General features: G+C 36.3%; 2 protein-coding genes across 2 annotated transcripts; one reads left to right on the forward strand and one right to left on the reverse strand.

Moving 5' to 3' along the window:
• Positions 1–6,639: 6,639 nt before the first annotated feature.
• On the forward strand, positions 6,640–7,642 carry LOC128382786 (GTPase IMAP family member 8-like). The gene is made up of 3 exons (XM_053342793.1): positions 6,640–6,671; positions 6,875–6,945; positions 7,029–7,642. The coding sequence occupies exons 1-3, from the start codon at positions 6,640–6,642 to the stop codon at positions 7,640–7,642; spliced, it is 717 nt and encodes a 238-aa protein (XP_053198768.1).
• Positions 7,643–13,555: 5,913 nt separating this feature from the next.
• On the reverse strand, positions 13,556–14,449 carry LOC128382787 (GTPase IMAP family member 4-like). Its single transcript, XM_053342794.1, has 2 exons — positions 14,431–14,449; positions 13,556–14,271 (listed from the first exon to the last, which is right to left on the reverse strand). Exons 1-2 carry the CDS (start codon positions 14,447–14,449, stop codon positions 13,556–13,558), a joined length of 735 nt encoding a protein of 244 aa, XP_053198769.1.
• Positions 14,450–19,181: the final 4,732 nt, after the last annotated feature.

Consider the following 19,181-nt stretch of genomic DNA (forward strand, 5'->3'; position numbering starts at 1 on the left):
CATATGACGCTATATAGTATAGTATGGTATATATAATATAGTTTAATGAAGGCCTGTTAGAGGTAGTTTGGGGCAGAAATTAGACTCCTGTTCACAAACTGAATGTACAGTTGGACCAACACTATCCAAGACTCATTTTAGTCCAAAATGTCCTGAATCAACCTGGAGCAGGTCCTGATATGTAGAAGTTTTTCAGAGATTAGTACCTCACCATTATTTTGACCTACCATTTCCCATTGTCTACAAGAATAAAAGTACATGCAGGATTGTTGTAAAGTATCAGAGCCATCTCACAACAGTAAAGCATCATGTCTGTTAGAGATACTTTCATTTTGTTTTGACCTTAACTGATGTTTTATAAAGATTTTCATATTTCCTGCACACTGACAAGAATCAGTTTCCACATCATTGTCATACCTGATCCTGTAATGAAATCTGATTGGATCTAGTAGAGTTTCACAGTTTCAAGATTTAGAAGTGATTAAAAAATCTTTATCTTTCTAGAGGGATGAGAAATGTTAGTAATCAGTCTCACGGAAACATGCTTTGTTGTTGTGAGGTTGCTCTACAACATTCCTTCATACTTTTTTTCTCATACAACTACTTAGTTGGGTTACTAATAACTTACTCAGTAATTCTATTCGAAAATGTGTCAAGAACTCCAATGCTTGCTTATAATGTTTTTAAAAATGTTTCAAAATGTAAGCTGCAAGGTAATGGGTTTTATTTGTGGCACTTTGAAGGCAAATTCATTTGTTTAACATTTTGTTTATTTTTTGTTTCAAAGTTAAGTTTTACAAATTGCACTTTCTTTTACAGGTAAGGGGGAGCTTTCAAAGAATAATGGATTTTTATCCAGTGTACCAAGAGGAACACCAAGTTATTGCAGTTGTCAAAAACTCCCAGGCTCCACTGAACTCAAGCACCTGAAAGTCTCAGACCGATCCCTAAGACAAACTGTGTGATCCACCTGTAAATCTGGACCATGTGACCCTTGAACAACAAGCTATGGTTAAAAAATGCTTAGAGAGGAATCAGGTCCATTCGTCAGGCACCAAGATGAGGTGGGCTACATTGAAGACCTATAGATGGATTTTTTCAGGCACAGACACCTTTATTTGATAGTTGACAGATAGTAAATATGGGAAAGAGAGGGGGATGTGACATGTAGCATACTGATCTTCCAGTAACTAGTAGCCAAGACTATTAATGCCATACCTTGATCATAGTATGATGAGACATCTTGTCAGAGCTGTTCTTTAATGGATTTATTATGTAACAACAAATGAATGCCCTATTATCTATTGTGATGGAAATTAAATAAAGCAACACCGCCTGATGGACTATTACAGAGTTCAGGAGGTCTAGACTATACAGCAAAGACTTGGACTGTTTTTTTATTTGAACTTTAACGTCATGTATGGTCTGCTGGAAGAAGAGATTCCCTCCAAATATAAATAAGTATTCCAACTGATCATATAGTGGTGGAAAAGCTGATGTACCATGGTCAAACAGATTGACAGCGATATGGTCATTAAGCATATACCTGATAATCTCAGAAAGAGAACAGGTGCTGGATCTCTGACCTGAAGGATGGTCTCGATCAAAAAGCTCTTCTCTGGTTTAATGCTTATCTCCACAATCGTCGTCAATGTGTTGTTTTTTAAGGTCAATTTTTTCCCCCCCAGGAGTCAAACCCAGAGCTAAAGGAAACTCAATCTAATACAAATCAAAAAGGTTTGAAACCCTCAACCAATTTGCCACCCATTGAGCTTTTAAGATATCAAAAGATCAAAAGAAAAAACAACCACCAAAAAGTGCTCAGCCATTATCTCATCTTTTTAAATCATCTGTCTATAGGCCACTATCTGTGTCATGTGACCTTTTGTAAAATAATTATTGTTGGTTTTCAATCCTTTTGTCTTTTCTTGAGCATTAATCTTGTGTCAACAAGAGATGTTTTTCTCCTACTTGAAGTCAAGAGACTGTCTTTTGAATTTAATTTAGACATGTAACCAGATGTAATCAGTAAGCTTACCCATAAGTATATTATGTTTCTAATTTAGCATTAATCAGATTTGTTTATTGCTAGATTTTAAGGTAGATATCTACCTTTAAGAGTCTGGCAGAATTAATACTTTTATGACTCCAAACAGGCAAAAACTCACCAGTGTGCTTCATAAGCATATTGTGTACTCATACCAATTTGTCACAAAACAGGACACATTTTTTAGATTATATATTTTTATAATGCTCAAAAGCGTGACTCTTGAGAAGGCAATGTAGTTCACTATGGTTCAGAGCAAAATATCTCAGAAGTATTGAATGCACTGCCATTAAACTTTGCTTGCATACATACCCAGTTCTCAGTTTTAAGTACCTTAAGTACATTTTTGACATTTTATGGTTTTGGGTGAAATGACTTTCCAAACCAGATAGATGGACTGCCATGAAATTTTGACAATCCGACAGATAACGTGTAATAACTTGATGATCCTTTTAACTTTTCGTCTACTGCCGTCATCAAGTCATGATATTAATTTCTTGACTACTTTGGTACCTACAAAGTTGATTACCTTCCCATTCAGCTCAGCTAAGTTTAAAAATGGCAAGTTAACAAATGTGAGAAAGTTAACATGCCAAGCTAAGACGGTGACATTAAACACTAAACATTACCAGCTTATAGAAAAAGTGTGCTTTTGCAACTTCAGTAGTCAGCTAGGAGCTCAAGTGACAAAGAACTAAAGCCATGAAAAAGTACCTCAGTATAACTAGATTAACATTTCACATATGAATTCTTGGATAGTGTTACATTACCTTTCAGCACTTGTCCATTTTGTGATCTCATTTGCTCATAAAATCTCACAAGTTGCTTAACATATTTGCCTTTCTGCTTACACCATTCTCTCACCAAAAAAACAATGTAATATACATCTCTTAACACTTTGTTACTCATATCATTGTAAATCATTTCAATGATTTTAGTACAGGATACCAACGGCACCCCTTAAACAGTTTTAACATTTACCTCCATAATGAGTGCTGTGGATTAAAAATAAACCTTGGATGTCAACATTATCATTTCATCTTATTTGCAATCTTAGTGCTGCTGGTGTGGCTGTTGATGTTTAATCTTGTTTTCATCTTGGAACATCTTTCTCACTATACCTGTTGCTGTTTGTCCTGGGCTTGCTTTGGAGACAGTTGGCTGATAGAAACAGTTCACAATAGAAAGGACAATTAGTTGTGCCAATGCAAACAAATACAAACATGTATCATTACTGGCAACTGACAGGAATCAGTGTTATCTTAGTTTCATTTTCATAATCTTTTATATGTGATAACATATCATGTGAAGAAGTCGAACTTAAGTAGACTCTCACGCTATGTAACCTATTTGGTACAATACTTCAGTAGGGTAGATTTAATGTTATTTAAGTGTCATTTTGAGAAGCATATTGTCCAGATTTAAGGTGTGTTTTGCTCTTAGTAATGTTATGTACTCTAAATAGAAACATGATGTTCAGACTTTCAAATGCTTCCCCTGATTAAATTGCACCATTTAAACAAGTCAGAACTTCCTAATGTTAGCAATTAAGACTCACAACTAAAATTGATGATGTTCAACAGCTAGCTGGGTGTGAATATTCATATCATTCTGCAACCCAACAGTCTTAATCACAGATTGATTATATTGATTTCAAAACCCTTGATATCCTGTGTGAATGATTGTGAGTATTACTATTATTGAGCCTTACTACTAGTTGATAATGTTATGTTATGTCAGCAGATAGAGGCTCTTCTGTTTGGCATTCAAGCTCAAGATGGCTGCATGATCGAAAGTTTTTGGAATGTATTGGAATAAATATTGATACTTGTTTTTGGTTGAACTTAAGCTTAAGCTTAAACTTAAGTATCAAGTAGATCGGAGACATTTAAAGCCTTTTTTCAAGGGCAAATGATTAGTTACACAAGCAGCAGTTCAAATGAACATTACCTTAAAATGACAGAACTAGAAAAATGAAATATTGAGCTGAATAGCTGGACTGCAAAGAAACTATTTTTAGAGCACAGAACAACACTATCCGCAAGTAAATTGGGTTTCAAGCTCTATGAGACGCTCCAGAATGTGGGTATGTAATCCACCTAATATGCTGGTTGACAGTTCACAAGTTAGTTTTTTTCAAAAGTGGTACATCCTGTTATCATAAAAAGAATATAAGAATATTAACTCCATGTACAACCTTAATAACAAAGTTGATACTTCGTTAATCAAACACAGCAGTTCCTCAGACTGTGTAACCCACCGATGTATTATTAGGGATTGGGTGCCACTGTTCAGCCTTGCAGCCAATTTTTCCCAGTGGTCACTTGCAGTATTACAGTGCCCCCTGCAACCCAAAAAGGATTTTCCCCATAGACCACCATTGTAAAAGACACATGTAAAACTGTTGACAGCAGGACACTTTTGATTTCAAACAAGGTCAGTTATGACCTTTAGTACACCTTTTATTATTTTGATCTAACATTTCCCATTGCATGAATAAAAGTACATGCAGGAATGTTGTTGAGTATCAAAACAAGCTCACAACAACAGCAAGGCATCTTTGCTATGTCTGTTAGAGATACTCGTCGTTTTGCTTCACAGATGTTGTTTTAAAACTTCACTGCAAACTGACAAAGAATCCGTTTCTACATCACTGTCATACCTGATCCGCTGTCTTGTAATGAAGTCTGATTGTATCCAGTAGAGTCTGAGATGTAAGACTTTTATGTGATAGCAAATCATATTTTCTTTATTTTAGTACAAGAACTGATAGTAATCAGTCTCAAGGAAGAATTTGAAATGTTTTTATTGAAACAGCATATGTTGTGATAGAATCAAAATGAAAGTATACATAACAAATATGTATGTGACGAAAAGCGTCTCTGAGATAGTGTATTACTACTTCTATTGTTTCTATATTTTGTGCAGCCTCACATCCAACTGCTGAAACATGTATGAAATACATCTATCCAACCTATAACAGTTTGTCCAAGTGGTGTTACGCTCTGCTTTCCTGCATTCTGTTTTTAAAGCCTTTATCATCATAGTGTTCCTCCATGGTGGTTTCTTTCTGATCAAGGTCGTCTTAGTTTTAATAGGTGCAACAGCATTCATGACATTTGAGATTTTCCAGTTAAATTTATCCAGAAGTTAATCAACTGACTCTGCACTCACAGTTGGTGACATAGCTATAGCCTCCATAAACTTTGTACTGGTATTCTCATTTATGTACCTTCTCCTAACAGACACAGAGGGTAACTGAACATTTGGAATGATCTGTAAGTCAAAGAACACACAAAAATGATCAGAAAGAGCCAAGTCCTTAACATCAACAGAAGAAATATCAACACCTTTAGAGATAACCAGATCCAGAGTGTGTCCTCGAGTGTGTGTGGGCCCTTTCACATGTTGCAAGAGGCCAAAAGTGTCAAGTAGAGCAGAGAGTTCTTTGGCATTGCTGTCCATGTTATTGTCTACATGAATGTTAAAATCCCCTGTTATCATACAGTGCAGATAACTGACAGCAGTTCAGCAAACTCATCAATGAATTTTCTTGAGTATCTTGGAGGTCTATAAATGATTAAAAAAATAACTTTTGGATCACCTTTTAATAAAAAACAGAGATGTTCAAAAGAGCTAAAATCACCTAATGTAATTTCCTTGCACTGAAATACAGATTTAAAGATGGCAGCAACTCCCCCGCCTTTCTTACCAGTTCCACACTTGTTAATAAAACTAAAATTTGTTGGTGCTGCCTCATTGAGAATCGCACAACAGCTACATTCATTCAGCCATGTTTCACTAAGTATAAGCAATTCAGTGAATATAACCACATTGTGATGAAATTTAAATAGCAGTAGATGAAATAAAACAATAGGGTGAAATCTCATCTGCAGGAACTGACTCCATCTTTTCTCAAGACCATTGCCTCTGCACAGTTTACAATAAATGTTAAAGCATTTGTTTAATACATTTTTTTATAGTGTACCTTCACAGCTGACACGCCCCACACTTGCGTAATAGATCTAAACAGGTAGAGATCAACGATTCCTGCAGATAACACACAGCTCGTCTCCTGTACCGTACTGCTCTGGATCTGAGGACTATGTCTGACAGTAAGTTTTTTTAATGATAACTTTCTATACAGCATGACTGTTGTTAATATTCTGACTGCTTTGTGTTAATAAGACACACTGTCACAGTGAAAGCAAAGTCTTTTGCATTATTAAAGGAAGTTTGGCCACAGGATTTGTCATTGTATGTATATAATCTCTACTGTGTGTGTGTTTTTTCTCACAGAAAGGATGATTTATGTCCTGGGGACTGCAGATTATTTGAAAAAAAATTGAGACATATGAAAATGACTATATGAGGTAACCTTTACCCCAAACATCAACACAGGAAGTCACGACTTAAAGTTATTTTCTTCAGGACGAGACCCTGACATGTGTTTGTTAGTGGTAAAGGACGGGTTTACAAAACAAGAGCTGCAGCAGCAGATAGAGAAGCTGCACGAGATAACTTGGAATCCCAAAAGAGTTCATTGTTGTGCTGCCATTAAGATATAAAATATCTTACTCAAATCCTGCACCATGGGGGATCTTTGCAGCAAACTGAGAAAAAAGTAAGGTAATACAAATAGGGTAAAACAAATTAAAATTGAAAGATGTAGATTCAGACATAATGAGCAAATTATTATTATTATTATTATTGTTATTATTATTGTTATTATTATTGACATTTTATGCAGTATTATTACACCAAAGATTAGCTGGTTGTACAAAAAGCCTCCAGCTCAGTTAATATGATTCTGCCTCTGTTTAATAGGTCTGTTGGACCACTCACTCATTCAGGTAGCAAGAAAAAGGACTCCATTGGCCCTGAGACAGTATTAAAAGGTGAGACCAGGGTTTTCAAGATGTGTCTGAACAGTTGTGAATTATTATTACAAACTTAATCTTTTTGTTTGACACCAATGCAGAAAATCACTCTGGCACCAAAGTGAACCTTGTTCTGCTGGGAATGTCCGGGACTGGAAAGAGTGCGACTGGAAACACAATCCTTGGAAAGAGACAGTTTGTTTCAAAAGCCAGTTCAATGCCGATCACCACAAAGTGTCAGGCAGCAGAAACTGAGATAAATGGTACATGTGTGCGTGTCATTGATACTCCAGACATGTTTGATGATGACATCAAATCATCAGATAAGAACCGACATGTAACACAGTGCAGATGGCTCTGTCAATCAGATCCTTGTGTTTACTTACTTGTGATACAAGTTGGCAGATTCACAGATGGTGAGAGAGACATACTGAGAAAGTTTGAAAAAGCTTTTGGTCGCAGAGCTAAAAAACAAACAATCATCCTGTTTACACGTGGGGAAGAGCTGCAGCATGCAGATATGAGCTTGGAAGATTTTTTGCAGCACTGCCGGCCTGAACTCAAGAACATAGTTAAACAGTGTGACAGAAGGTGTGTTGTTTTTGAGAACAAAACCTCACTTCAACCTCAAGTAACAAAGCTAATGCAGACAGTGAACAGGATGTTAAATAAACAGCAGAAACAATACTGTTCATGTATCAGACCAGATCAATAAAGTGATGGATGTGATTTCTTGTATATAGATAAAAACAGTTCAGACTGTAAAATGATTCAACAGATTGAATTAACTGATTGTTTAGTTTGAAATGATTTGTCAGTTATAACTTTCATTTCTGGTTTTCCTCTCACTTCTTAATAATCAGTATTTAACCAAGTTTATTTTAATTTTTATTTGAAACAGGTGCATAAAGTGCCAAATATTTGGTGAAATGATTCCCTCTTTCTTTGTTAACCTTTGTAAACTGATGAAATGAGATAAATAAACTTTACATTTACCAATAAAACCAAGTTGTGTTATAAACTCAGTGTCTCTTGGTATGTGAAGATTTACCTCTATTTTAGGCTTCTCATATTTTATTCTTTTTACTATAAATGTTCTTTATTTTATCTCATATTTGTATATACATGTGCATATATATAGATATATATATGTAGTATATGTTGATATGTATATTAATATATGTGTATGTTTATACATAATTGATATATTATTATATTAATGTGTCAGGAAGCAGGTTTAACTAACTCGGAGTTAAAACCTTAACTCTAGGTTGACCAACTCTGAGCTGTCAAACTCAGAGTTTTCAGTTAGTTCAATCAACTCTGAGTCAAAGTAACTCTGAGTGAAGCTCATACATGAGGAGATACCAAGCCCTCATCAATGGAGCACAGATAACATGATTCACCATGACAACAGGAGAAAGGGCTCAGTCCTCCTACTTCTCCCCAAAGGGAATATTAATATATTAGAAATATTAATGAATACATGCAGATGATGAGTATATTTAAGAAAAAAAGCAATACAGTAGCAGCAGCAAAAGAACATGAGCTGATGTGGCAGAAAATTACTGACAGTCAACAGTGAGTATTAATGGAAAAAAAGAGAAACATTTTGTCTCGAGTGGTCGACTTATTCAACATTTATATTCTGTGTATGTGTGTGTGCGGCACATTTAATATTCATGCAGACCCCAATAGGTACAAAACGTAGGCCTACTTGGCAGCAACTGAATATGAAATATAAAAATATAGCTCAAACAAATAAGGTATTGATTACAAGCAATCGTGTTGTTGTTTAGCCTGCCCTACCTCATTAAACAGCATTTAAATGCTACATTCAACATGTGATATATATTTCAGTAGTTGATTAAATCTTCTAAACAAAAAAGAAAGTACATTTTTCAGCCATCCCAACACTGCCAGCATTTAATATTGTCTATCTGAAAGCAACACGTACATGCCTTTATACATACAACACTACAAAAGTAAACGTTTAAGTGCAATAGTCAAATTTAGTTTTATGTTTGGGCACTTTCACCTTAAATTAACAGTAGCTGGTATAGAGAGAGAGAGTTCCTTATTGGTATCGAACCAGCAACACTGTCACCATGAAGCATGAGCAGTAACCACTTGGCTATCAATCACGTTCAAATACTGCATTTGTGACAGCCTGTCAGACGGTTGCCTTGGAAACATGACCTTGAAGAGAAAACTTATTCTGAGCTGAGAGCATGTCCATGTGGTGTCGTACAGACAATACGAGGGGGTTTTCACTAAACCTGCTTTCTGAAACAGGCCCCAGGACCTGAATACTGAATTTTGTTCTTTCATGTACCTACATGGCTGAATGACAAGTAAAATCCTTAAACAATGTAAAATGGTTTGCTTAATTGATCCCCTCTATCACATTTAGGTTCAAGTTGACCAGTTTTTTATTTTAAATATAAGGCTTTTTCTGCAGGAATATAGAAACTATGTAATTAAATGTGGATATTGAACAGTCAGTCACAAAATCAATATTACTACTCACCATTTTCTACAATATAAACAACAATGTGTCTGACTCTTGTCTGTTGACATTTGGATCAGTGAATGAATGAATGAATTTAGTTTATTAAACATATTAAAACAAAACAAACAGAAAAACATATGAAAAACAACCCCTTCATGCTGTAAATACATTGATAATAGAAAATATAAGTTAAATTTGCAGCCATCAGTGTCTGTATTATCTAACTCAATCAACTCAAACAAATCAACCAAAAAGTCAGATTAAGTGATACTAACAACCACCAGCATGAGACGCTCATTTGTTTGCCAAGTGTTAAAAAAAAAAGAACGAACAAAGACGAGTGAATCATTAATTTCTTTGATAATGTCAAGCAGAAAACGTAAAGAGAAAGGTGGATGGGGAAAGTTCAAAGAAAATGAAGCCAAGTCTCTCGATACTGATGCATCAAAATGTAAAGTCACAGCTTTTTGGCTGAACTGCAACTACTAGCAGCAGCAGCAGTAATGTCGACGTCATCCAAAGCACTGAATTGCCCAGCAAAAGTGTTGAGGAGCAAGTGGAAGTTGATGGAAGTGGAACATGATGAGGGACAGGTATGTAACACGGACATAAAACAGTAGACTACATTTATTCAGGTTGCCATTGACCCCTCTCTTAGGCAAGGGCATAGTCAGATTTTATCAACTGGGTTTGCATGATATGATGATGAAAAATATCATGCCGTTTAGTGCTGTCAAAACTAAGACGTTAAATCTTCCTGTCAAGTTAATATGAAAAAATAAATAAACGTGCTAAAATGTATCAGGGGGGCGACTGCGATTTCATCTCGTCATTATAGCGAGCTCACTTCTTTATAAACCTTTATTTTACCTTGAAAGTCCCCATTTACAATGTTGTCGAGAAACGGCAATGCAACAAAACAAAAAACAATATCAGGTAAAAAAGAAAAAGAAATAAAAGAAAAATAATCGAAGCTTGATACGCGCAGTTTCAGGAACAGGAACAAACACCAATTACACGCCTTCCGGCTCCTCCTATAAAAAACCAGGGAAGCAATGGACAAAGCCGCTGGAGCCGCAGCTTCAACTCTCCCCTCCTCAGCCGCTTCAACAGTCCAGATAATTCTCCACCACACCGAACTCGTGGCTCTCCGTCCGGCCGCCTTTACATCCACAAACGGACCCCGACATCAGCGACCAAACTGCCGTCCGCTTCTAATGGTTCCTGCATAGGATGCATTCCCTATCAACCTCAGCCACATTAAACTAAAGCTTCATTGTTTACTCAGCTGCAACAACAGCCACCGGTTCTCCCGCACTTCCAGGTTTTCACCAAAGCCAATCATTGCCCGGATCGGCACGCATGACATCACTATTGCGCTAGTCATTCTACTCAGACTTGTCAGTATTATCATTTTGGTGTCAAGAGGACTTCCGTCTCTATACAAGTCAACAAACTTCTCACTTGATTTCTAACCTCAGTAAACGTTTTCAAAATGTGTTTATGGTCTCAATCGCTAGTTTAAAGCCTTCTTCAATGCAGTATGATGTTCATTTGGGACATTTTGGCCTCCCTGATTTTATATGTGACGATAAAGCAGGGTATGCATTAGGGCGTGGCTACGTCCTGATTGACAGGTTGATTGTCCAATGTCCTCGAGATCCAGCCCTCGCAACCATAGCAACCTCCCCGCTCCGCCCCATGGTGGCTGATCGTTCTCCGCCAAATGGCCAGCTGTGACTACCCCCTTTCATGCATTCAACGTAACCTACACGTTGTCCTATCTCATCACTTCTACCATTTCATTATCAACGCCCATTTCACACATTCAACGTAACATACATGTTGTCCTATTTTGTCACCATAACTATTTCATTATCGACACCTCTTAGAGCCACCTGCATCTTCAGTCCCGTCGCTTCTGTCTTCCTTCTCACTGAACCAATCAGGTCTTGCCGAGCTTCGCTTGTGGCTCCACCTCCTCTCTAACTGGAACGGTATCTCCTTCTTTTATGATGATCAACTGACCAACTCCCTTGACATCCAGCTCTACACTGATGCCGGTTTTGGGGGTTACTGTCACAACATCATTTTCCCCTCGTTTGATGGTCACCGTCATCTGCTACATCACTTATGCTCATTCTACCATGAACATTAGAACGCCTACTATCAAATCCTACCTCAGTGGTACTAGTTTTTTTCTCTCCAAACTAATCACAGGTAATCCCAGCCCAGCTTTAAACCATCCACAAGTAAAGTCACTTCTCTCTGGTCTCCACCGCCAAGAATCAGCCAAACCTCCTAAACGGCTTCCTCTTACCGCCAAACTGCTGTCCACTTGCATACACACCATTCGCTCAGGATACCAAACTCCTCACATCGCCCTGACCCTTGAAGCTATGTTCATATTAGCATTTTTCAGTTTCCTTAGGTGCTCAGAATTCAGCGTCACCATCGCACTTTGACCCTTTGCTTATATCTTCGACTTATCACTATTAACACCTCATTAACGTATCACCGCTACTGAGCTTTATCTACAGTTTTAAGTATTTTCTTTATGCAAAAATTATAGTTTTTAATTGCAAATAGTTTATTATTGTTGGTGTTAAAGTCTGTTAATAATTTTTAAAAGCATGTAACGTTTTGACTGTAGGCCTATCCAGTCATTTAAAGACCATTTAATAACAAGTAGCAAAGAAAAATCACTCACAGAGAGGAAAAACTGTAGAACAAAAACAATCACTCTTTCAAGGAAAACCAATAAAGATTCGGGACAAAGGCAAAGTATCAAAATAATGTTAAGAAAGACTATGGCATTAACACAGAATTCAAAACCTAACTTGGGATAACATGGCTGGCATGGTTATCTGACATGACAAGACGAACTGGCACAGGACAAAGGGAAACGCAGACTATATACACACACTAGGTAATGGGAAACAGGTGGAAACAATCAGGGCGGGGCACAGGCACATGCACACATAGGGCCCTAGAGGTGCTTGAGCCCCTGCCCTTTTTGCCTCGTATTAAAAAGTATCCTCTGTGTGTGTGTGTGTGTGTGTGTGTGTGTGTTTATTTTTTTGAATAACAATAAATTCCTGTTAGGGATGTACAATAAAAAGTGCACACTTTCAGTTAGTGCCTCTATCTTCTCATTATTAAAACTAAATTGTCTTTGTGTTGTAACAGCTTGTATAATAAATAAATGTAAATGTAAATACCTTTTTTTGTAACTTAAATTATAAAAATCAACATAGCATAATAAAATAATGGGCAGAGATTAGATAGACAAAGAGACCACGATCTGATCACAGCAAAGTGCTGATTTGTATTCTCAGTCAGTTGATGTGTTTTAGAATTAGGTTAATTCTGGTATAAAAGGTGAGAAAAGTATTCTGCTGTTAAATACCAAAGATTTCTTTGGTGGATGGCTTTGAATTGTATTGTTTTGATGGTCAAAATTAGAAAGTAATTGTCCATTACATAAATAATGATCTTGTTGTGATTGGGTAGCTTGCTGAGTTTCAAAACTTTTATATCTTTTCTGGTTTGGATGTGCTCTTCGTCTCTCTGCAAAACTCGTCAGAACAGCTTTGAGAATGTATCTGTGAATAGACCAAAGTTATGAGCATGCGTTTCTCTTTTGGTTTTAAAGTTAGATTCATTCTGTGGATTTCTCTCTGGATAAGTGATGTGTGTCATGATGCCATAAAGTCTCTGATCCCTTAATACACAATGACCTTCACATAATGAACCAACCTCTTCACAATCTCCATTCACCATGCTATACTATTACTACTATACTAATACCATATTTTTACTCATATTATTTTATTCATACTGAAATATTTTATATACTCAAATAATGTTCATACTAATGAAATGCGTTTTTTAATTGTCAGACTGGGAACATGGTGGATTTAAGGTGGTGAGACCAAATTTAATGTATTAATAATCACATGGCAAAAAAAATTCTTCTAACAAACTCTTTAGTCTCAGATTATTTCATTTATTTATTTTTTTGTCCAAGCCATTTGTTATTCCACAAGTATGTATAATTCAACATCCAGTAATATTCTCAAACACCAAACCACACATAGTTTTATACTGTGTATTTTACGGTTTGGCAAGTATTTGGAAGAATTTGAGAACACGTTTCATTACTGCACTCATAAATGTAAAAATAGAATCATCCAAGTCCTCTGCTTTCTTGTTTTGTTTTTGTGCAGCGTCCTGAACTTGTTGATACATGGCATCTGTGTAGCATCGCCCCCCGTTTCCAGCAACCATGTTATCGATCTTCTTGATCAGCTGCACCACTTGGTTTCTGTCACTTTTCCTGTTGTCAAAGACGTGAAACCTGCTTCCACAGCTCTGGATGACTCGTCGGAAGGCTTCGGTACCCTTACCTACATATTGTTCTATGGTCATGCCATCAAGATCATCACCACGGGTAAACAGCACGATCATGTACTTGTTTGCCTCTGGACCAAACAGCTCTTGCAGAGCTTCTACTGCATTTTTCTCTTCATTGGTGAATCGACCGATTTGCATGATCAGCAGGAACACATGAGGACCAGGACATGTGAGTTTGACACATCTCACAATTTCACTTGTGATGTAATCTGGTTCTTTCGAAGTGTCCATGATCCCTGGTGTGTCTACCACAGTAACTGTTTTATTGTCCAAACATTTTGTATATTTTTCACAGGACACAGTTACTGACTCATTGTCAGGACAGGATTCAAAGCGCTTCTCTCCCAGGATGGTGTTTCCAACAGCACTCTTGCCCACACCAGTTTTTCCAATCATCACAATTCTCAGATCAGGACCTGAAAAACAAATCAGAACTTCTCTTTACTTTCTCTACAAGAGTTTATCTTTGGCTTGATGAAGAAAACATTTAGTGTATAAAACACACTGTGATAGATGATAGCAAATGAGTTAAATACAGTAGATTAAATGATTAAATGAAATGCTTGAAAACTCACATGCAGGAATTGAAGCCATCTTTTCTCAGCACTGTTGTCTCTGCACAGTTGTCAATGAATGTTATAGCATTTGCTTAAGACATTTATTTATACTGTAGCTTCACAGCTGACACACCCTGCAACCCTTGCGTAACTGGTCTATATAAACAGGTTTAGACCAATGATTCCTGCAGATAACACACAGCTTGTCTCCTGTGCTGTACTGCTCTGGCTCTGAGGACCATGTCTGACAGTAAGTTTGACCATGATGATGTTATGATTGTTGTTATTATTCTGATTGCTTTGTGTTAGTAAGACAGCATTGTCAAATAAAAGGAAAGTATTTTTGGCTTATCAAAAGGACAATTTGACCACACATAGGATTTTTTATTGTATGAATATGATATAAAGTCTATTGTGTTTTGGGTTTTTTTTTTCAGAATAGATTTCAATTGTCCTGGGGACATGTGCTTGTTGGTGGTAGAGGATTGGTTTATAAAAGAAAAGGTGCAGCAGCAGATAAAAAACAAAACAACTGGAAAACCCACAGAGGAGTTCATAGTTCTGCTGTCACTAAAACAATAACCTGAAATAACTTACCCATTCAAGTTCTACACCATGGAGGATTTATTCAACAAACCAAGAGAACAGACTGACGACATTAATCCCATGCCATCCAACAAAAGGTTCAAAAAAGGGTGAAAAGTGACAGATTTGAACAAAATATTATTATTGTTGTTGTTGTTATCATCATCATTATCAGTAGTAGTAGTAGTAGTAGTACACCAAATATAAAGTGGTTCTACAAAAAGCTTCTTGATGAGTTAATATCATTGTGCCTCTACTTTTTAGGATTGCTGATCAACACACTGAAATGAAGACAGATGAGTCACTTCAATGCAAAGATGAACAAAACCCAACTAATAAACAACACTCTGAGGAGGATGAACTTTCAACACAAGGGGTGCAGCAGATAGAGAAGCCGCAAGAGACAACTGGAAAACCCACAGAGGAGGTCATAGTTGTGCAATCACAAAATCCTGAAGAATCTAACCCATTCAAGTTCTCCACCACGGAGGATTCATTCAACAAACAGGGAGAAAAGACTGAAGACAGAAATATCATGTCAACCAACAAAAGGTTAAAAAAAATGAATGAAAAGTGACAGATTTGAACACATTATTATAATTATTAGTATTATTATTATCAGTAGTAATAGTAGTAGTACACCAAATATGAAGTGGTTCTACAAAAAGCTTCTTGATGAGTTAATATGATTCTGCCTCTACTTTTTAGGATTGCTGATCAACACACTGAAATGAAGGCAGATGAGTCACTTCAATGCAAAGATGAACAAAACCCAACTAATAAACAACACTCTGAGGAGGATGAACATTCAACACAAGGGGTGGAGATAGAGGGGCCGCAAGAGACAACTGGAAAACCCACAGTGTTCATGAAACAGGATCTTATGTACGTCTATACACATCTATAGCAGTCCAAGCCTGAATACATCTACACCACAGTCCTTGATTTATCATTGTTATTTTATTATTATTTTTATTATTATTATTATTATTGTTGCTGTTGTTATTGTGGTGGTGACAATATACATATATATATATATATATATATATATATATATATATTATTACACTGAAGATGAGCTGTTTATTGAAAAGGGTTCCTGCTCAATTAATGATTTTGCCTCTACTTTATAGGCCTGCAGATGAACAACAGCCTCCCCATGCAAAAAGTATGTATTGTGAAGGTTAATTAATTTATGACAAAAACTTATAGCAACTCATGTCTGTCTGTCTGTCTGTCTCTCTCTCTCTCTCTCTCTCTCTCTCTCTCTCTCTCTCTCTCTCTCTCTCTCCCTCTCTCACTCCCTGTCTCTCTCTCTCTCTCTCTCTCTCTCTCTCTCTCTCTCTCTCTCTCTCTCTCTCTCTCTCTCTCCCTCTCTCTCTCTCTCTCTCTCTCTCTCTCTCTCCCTCTCTCTCTCTCTCTCTTTCTCTTTCTCTCCTTAATACAGGAAATCACTCCAGCATCAAAGTGAACCTTGTTCTGCTGGGAATGTCCGGGACTGGGAAGAGTGCGACTGGAAACACAATCCTTGGAGAGACAAAGTTTGAGTCATATCCTAGTCCAGTGTCTGTCACCACAGAGTGTCAGGCAGCAGAAACTGAGATATTAGGTACATGTGTGCGTGTTATTGATACTCCAGACATCTTTGATGATGATATCCAATCACCAGATAAGGACCAACATGTGACACAGTGCAGACAGCTCTGTCAGTCAGATCCTTGTGTTTACTTACTTGTGATGCAAGTTAGCAGATTCACAGATGGTGAGAAAAACATAGTGAAAAAGATTGAAGCAGCTTTTTGTACCCAAATTAAACAAACAATCATCCTGTTTACTCGTGGGGAAGATCTGCAGCATGCAAAAATGAGCTTTGAGGAGTTTTTACAGAAATGCCAGCCTGAACTCAAGAACATAGTTAAACAGTGTGGCAGAAGGTGTGTTGTTTTTGATAACAAAACCTCACGTCAACCTCAAGTAACAGAACTAATGCAGACAGTGAACAGGATGTTAAATGAACTGGATGAGAATGAACCAAATCGCTGCATGTTTCAATAAAGTAAAAAAAAACAGTTGAGACTGTAAAATGATTCAACAGACTGAATTAACTGATTTTTTACTTTGAAATTATTTGTCACTTATAAATTTCATTTTTGGTTTTCCTCTCCCTTTGTTTGAATTTGGTGCATACATTTTGTAAAATAACTAAATATTTCTAAGTTGATGAAACTATTCCCTCTTTCTTTGTTAACCTTTGTAAACCGATGAGATAAATAAACTTTACATTTACCAGTAAAACCCAGTTGCGTGATAAATTCAGTGTCTCTGCAGTGATTGAAGTACTGATCCTTTCTTCCTAATAATAAATACCTCACACATCTCAGAGGTTAACCAGATTCTTATAAAACACAAAACAAATAAATAGACAGAAGGATAAATAATTTAGTTTTTCCTTCTTTATCTGTGTGACACAATGTAAAATATGACACGGTTTGTTTAATGTATCCCCCTTATTACATTTAGGCTCAAATTGACCAGTTTTTATTTTAAGTATAGTATAGTTTTGTATTAGTAGTCAATGTCAGTTTCAATCAAATTTATCTGTGATGTAATGTAAAATGTAATCATTCTAGTCCTACACCCTCATGCTGTACATACACTGATAATAGCAAATATAAGTTCAATTTACAGCCATCAGTGTCTGTGTTATCTAACTCAATCAACTCAAACAAATCAACCCTTTAGGACAAAACAAGAACAAAATACAATCCAAACAGATTCACTAAATCCTTCAAACAACCCATGAACAAAACAAATAAAAATCACTGGTCCATCTCTTAACTGTTCAGTATTAGTTTGGATAAAGTCTCACCTGTTTTCAGCTCATCACTGCAGTTATTCCACAAACTGATTCCTTTGGTTGTAACACAATGATGTTCTTACTGCTGGTTTAATTAATATACAGGTTCCTCTCATGTTGGTATGTAAAAATGTTTAATGTCTAAATGTTTTTTCCTCATCTTGTATGTTAAACTGTGTAATCAAACTAGTGTTTCTGTGTGAGGATCAGCTGAACTCTGTCGGCCTGAACCGAACAGTACACTGTACAATAAAAGGTACAATATCACCATCTGCTGGACGTTTGGTGTAAATGTTCTTTCTGTCCTGAAGGTGCTCGCTCTGGTTGCACTGGACTTCAGTTAGACATAAACTTCAGGAAACTATTTCCTTAAAAGATTTTTTGAGGCAAGTTATCAGCATTTCTTATCTGCATCTTCTTTGTTGTAATACTGGGATATATAGTGATTACCAGTGTTTTTTTATTATTTACACATTTAAACATTTGAATTGACTGGTATCTGTTTTTAATCCCTGACAACAGTATAGTGGTTACTGTTACTTCATCCATTTTAATATTTATCTTTTTAAACACGTATTTATTTTTCTGATCTCTGATTACTTTGTTCATATTTTACTCTTTTAATTTTGTCCTGTATGTTAACTTAACCTTCATGTTATACTGCTATAAATGACAGTTTTAATATCGTGAGACTTTTTTCTGGTTAGATCAAGTTATCATGAGCCCAGAAGGCCATTTTATGTTTTATTGTTCATTACATTGAAAAAAAAAAGTTACATTTTGTTTATATAGTCAAGCTGTGTTTTTAAAGGAAACCTTTTTTGTTGCAGATTCTCTTTGTAAAGTTTGGGCCAAGAGACAAAGGGGGTTCTGTCATGTAAGAAGCTTTTCTTGTTTCACCACTACAGAAGCACATCTGCTGTCTTATAAGTCTGACTAGACACTCGACAATAAGTAACATCACTAAGTAATTAACTAACACAAGCGATTGTTTCGGCTGGGTTTGGATTTTATTACACTATAACAATAATAATAACATTTCATAGAAAGAAATAAAAACATTAACCCCCATAAATTTGACACCCTACTGTTAAACCCATTGTTAATTGTTGTTTGTATTTGACATAAGAAAGTTACAGTTATAGTTAAATTGATTTTGTATACACACTGATTCACAATGATGGGGAGTAAGTTACATGTAGCTGCTTAATGACAAAATAAATGACTGTAACTGTAATCTGTTACAGTCAACAGTATTTTCTGTGTGTGGCAGAAAATAGTTTGTTATTGACGTTAATTTAACTGCCATAAATATTATTTATGTTGT

Source organism: Scomber japonicus, chromosome 21 (assembly GCF_027409825.1).
Source record: "Scomber japonicus isolate fScoJap1 chromosome 21, fScoJap1.pri, whole genome shotgun sequence".
In the NCBI taxonomy this organism is placed as follows: domain Eukaryota; kingdom Metazoa; phylum Chordata; class Actinopteri; order Scombriformes; family Scombridae; genus Scomber; species Scomber japonicus.

Bases quoted from the DNA above. Each gene is read 5' to 3' on its own strand.
- LOC128382786 (XM_053342793.1), top strand. From the start codon at position 6,640: ATGGGGGATCTTTGCAGCAAACTGAGAAAAAA. The intron at 6,672-6,874 runs GTAAGGTAATAC...TCTGTTTAATAG, and splicing joins TGCAGCAAACTGAGAAAAAA to GTCTGTTGGACCACTCACTC. The intron at 6,946-7,028 runs GTGAGACCAGGG...ACACCAATGCAG, and splicing joins CCCTGAGACAGTATTAAAAG to AAAATCACTCTGGCACCAAA.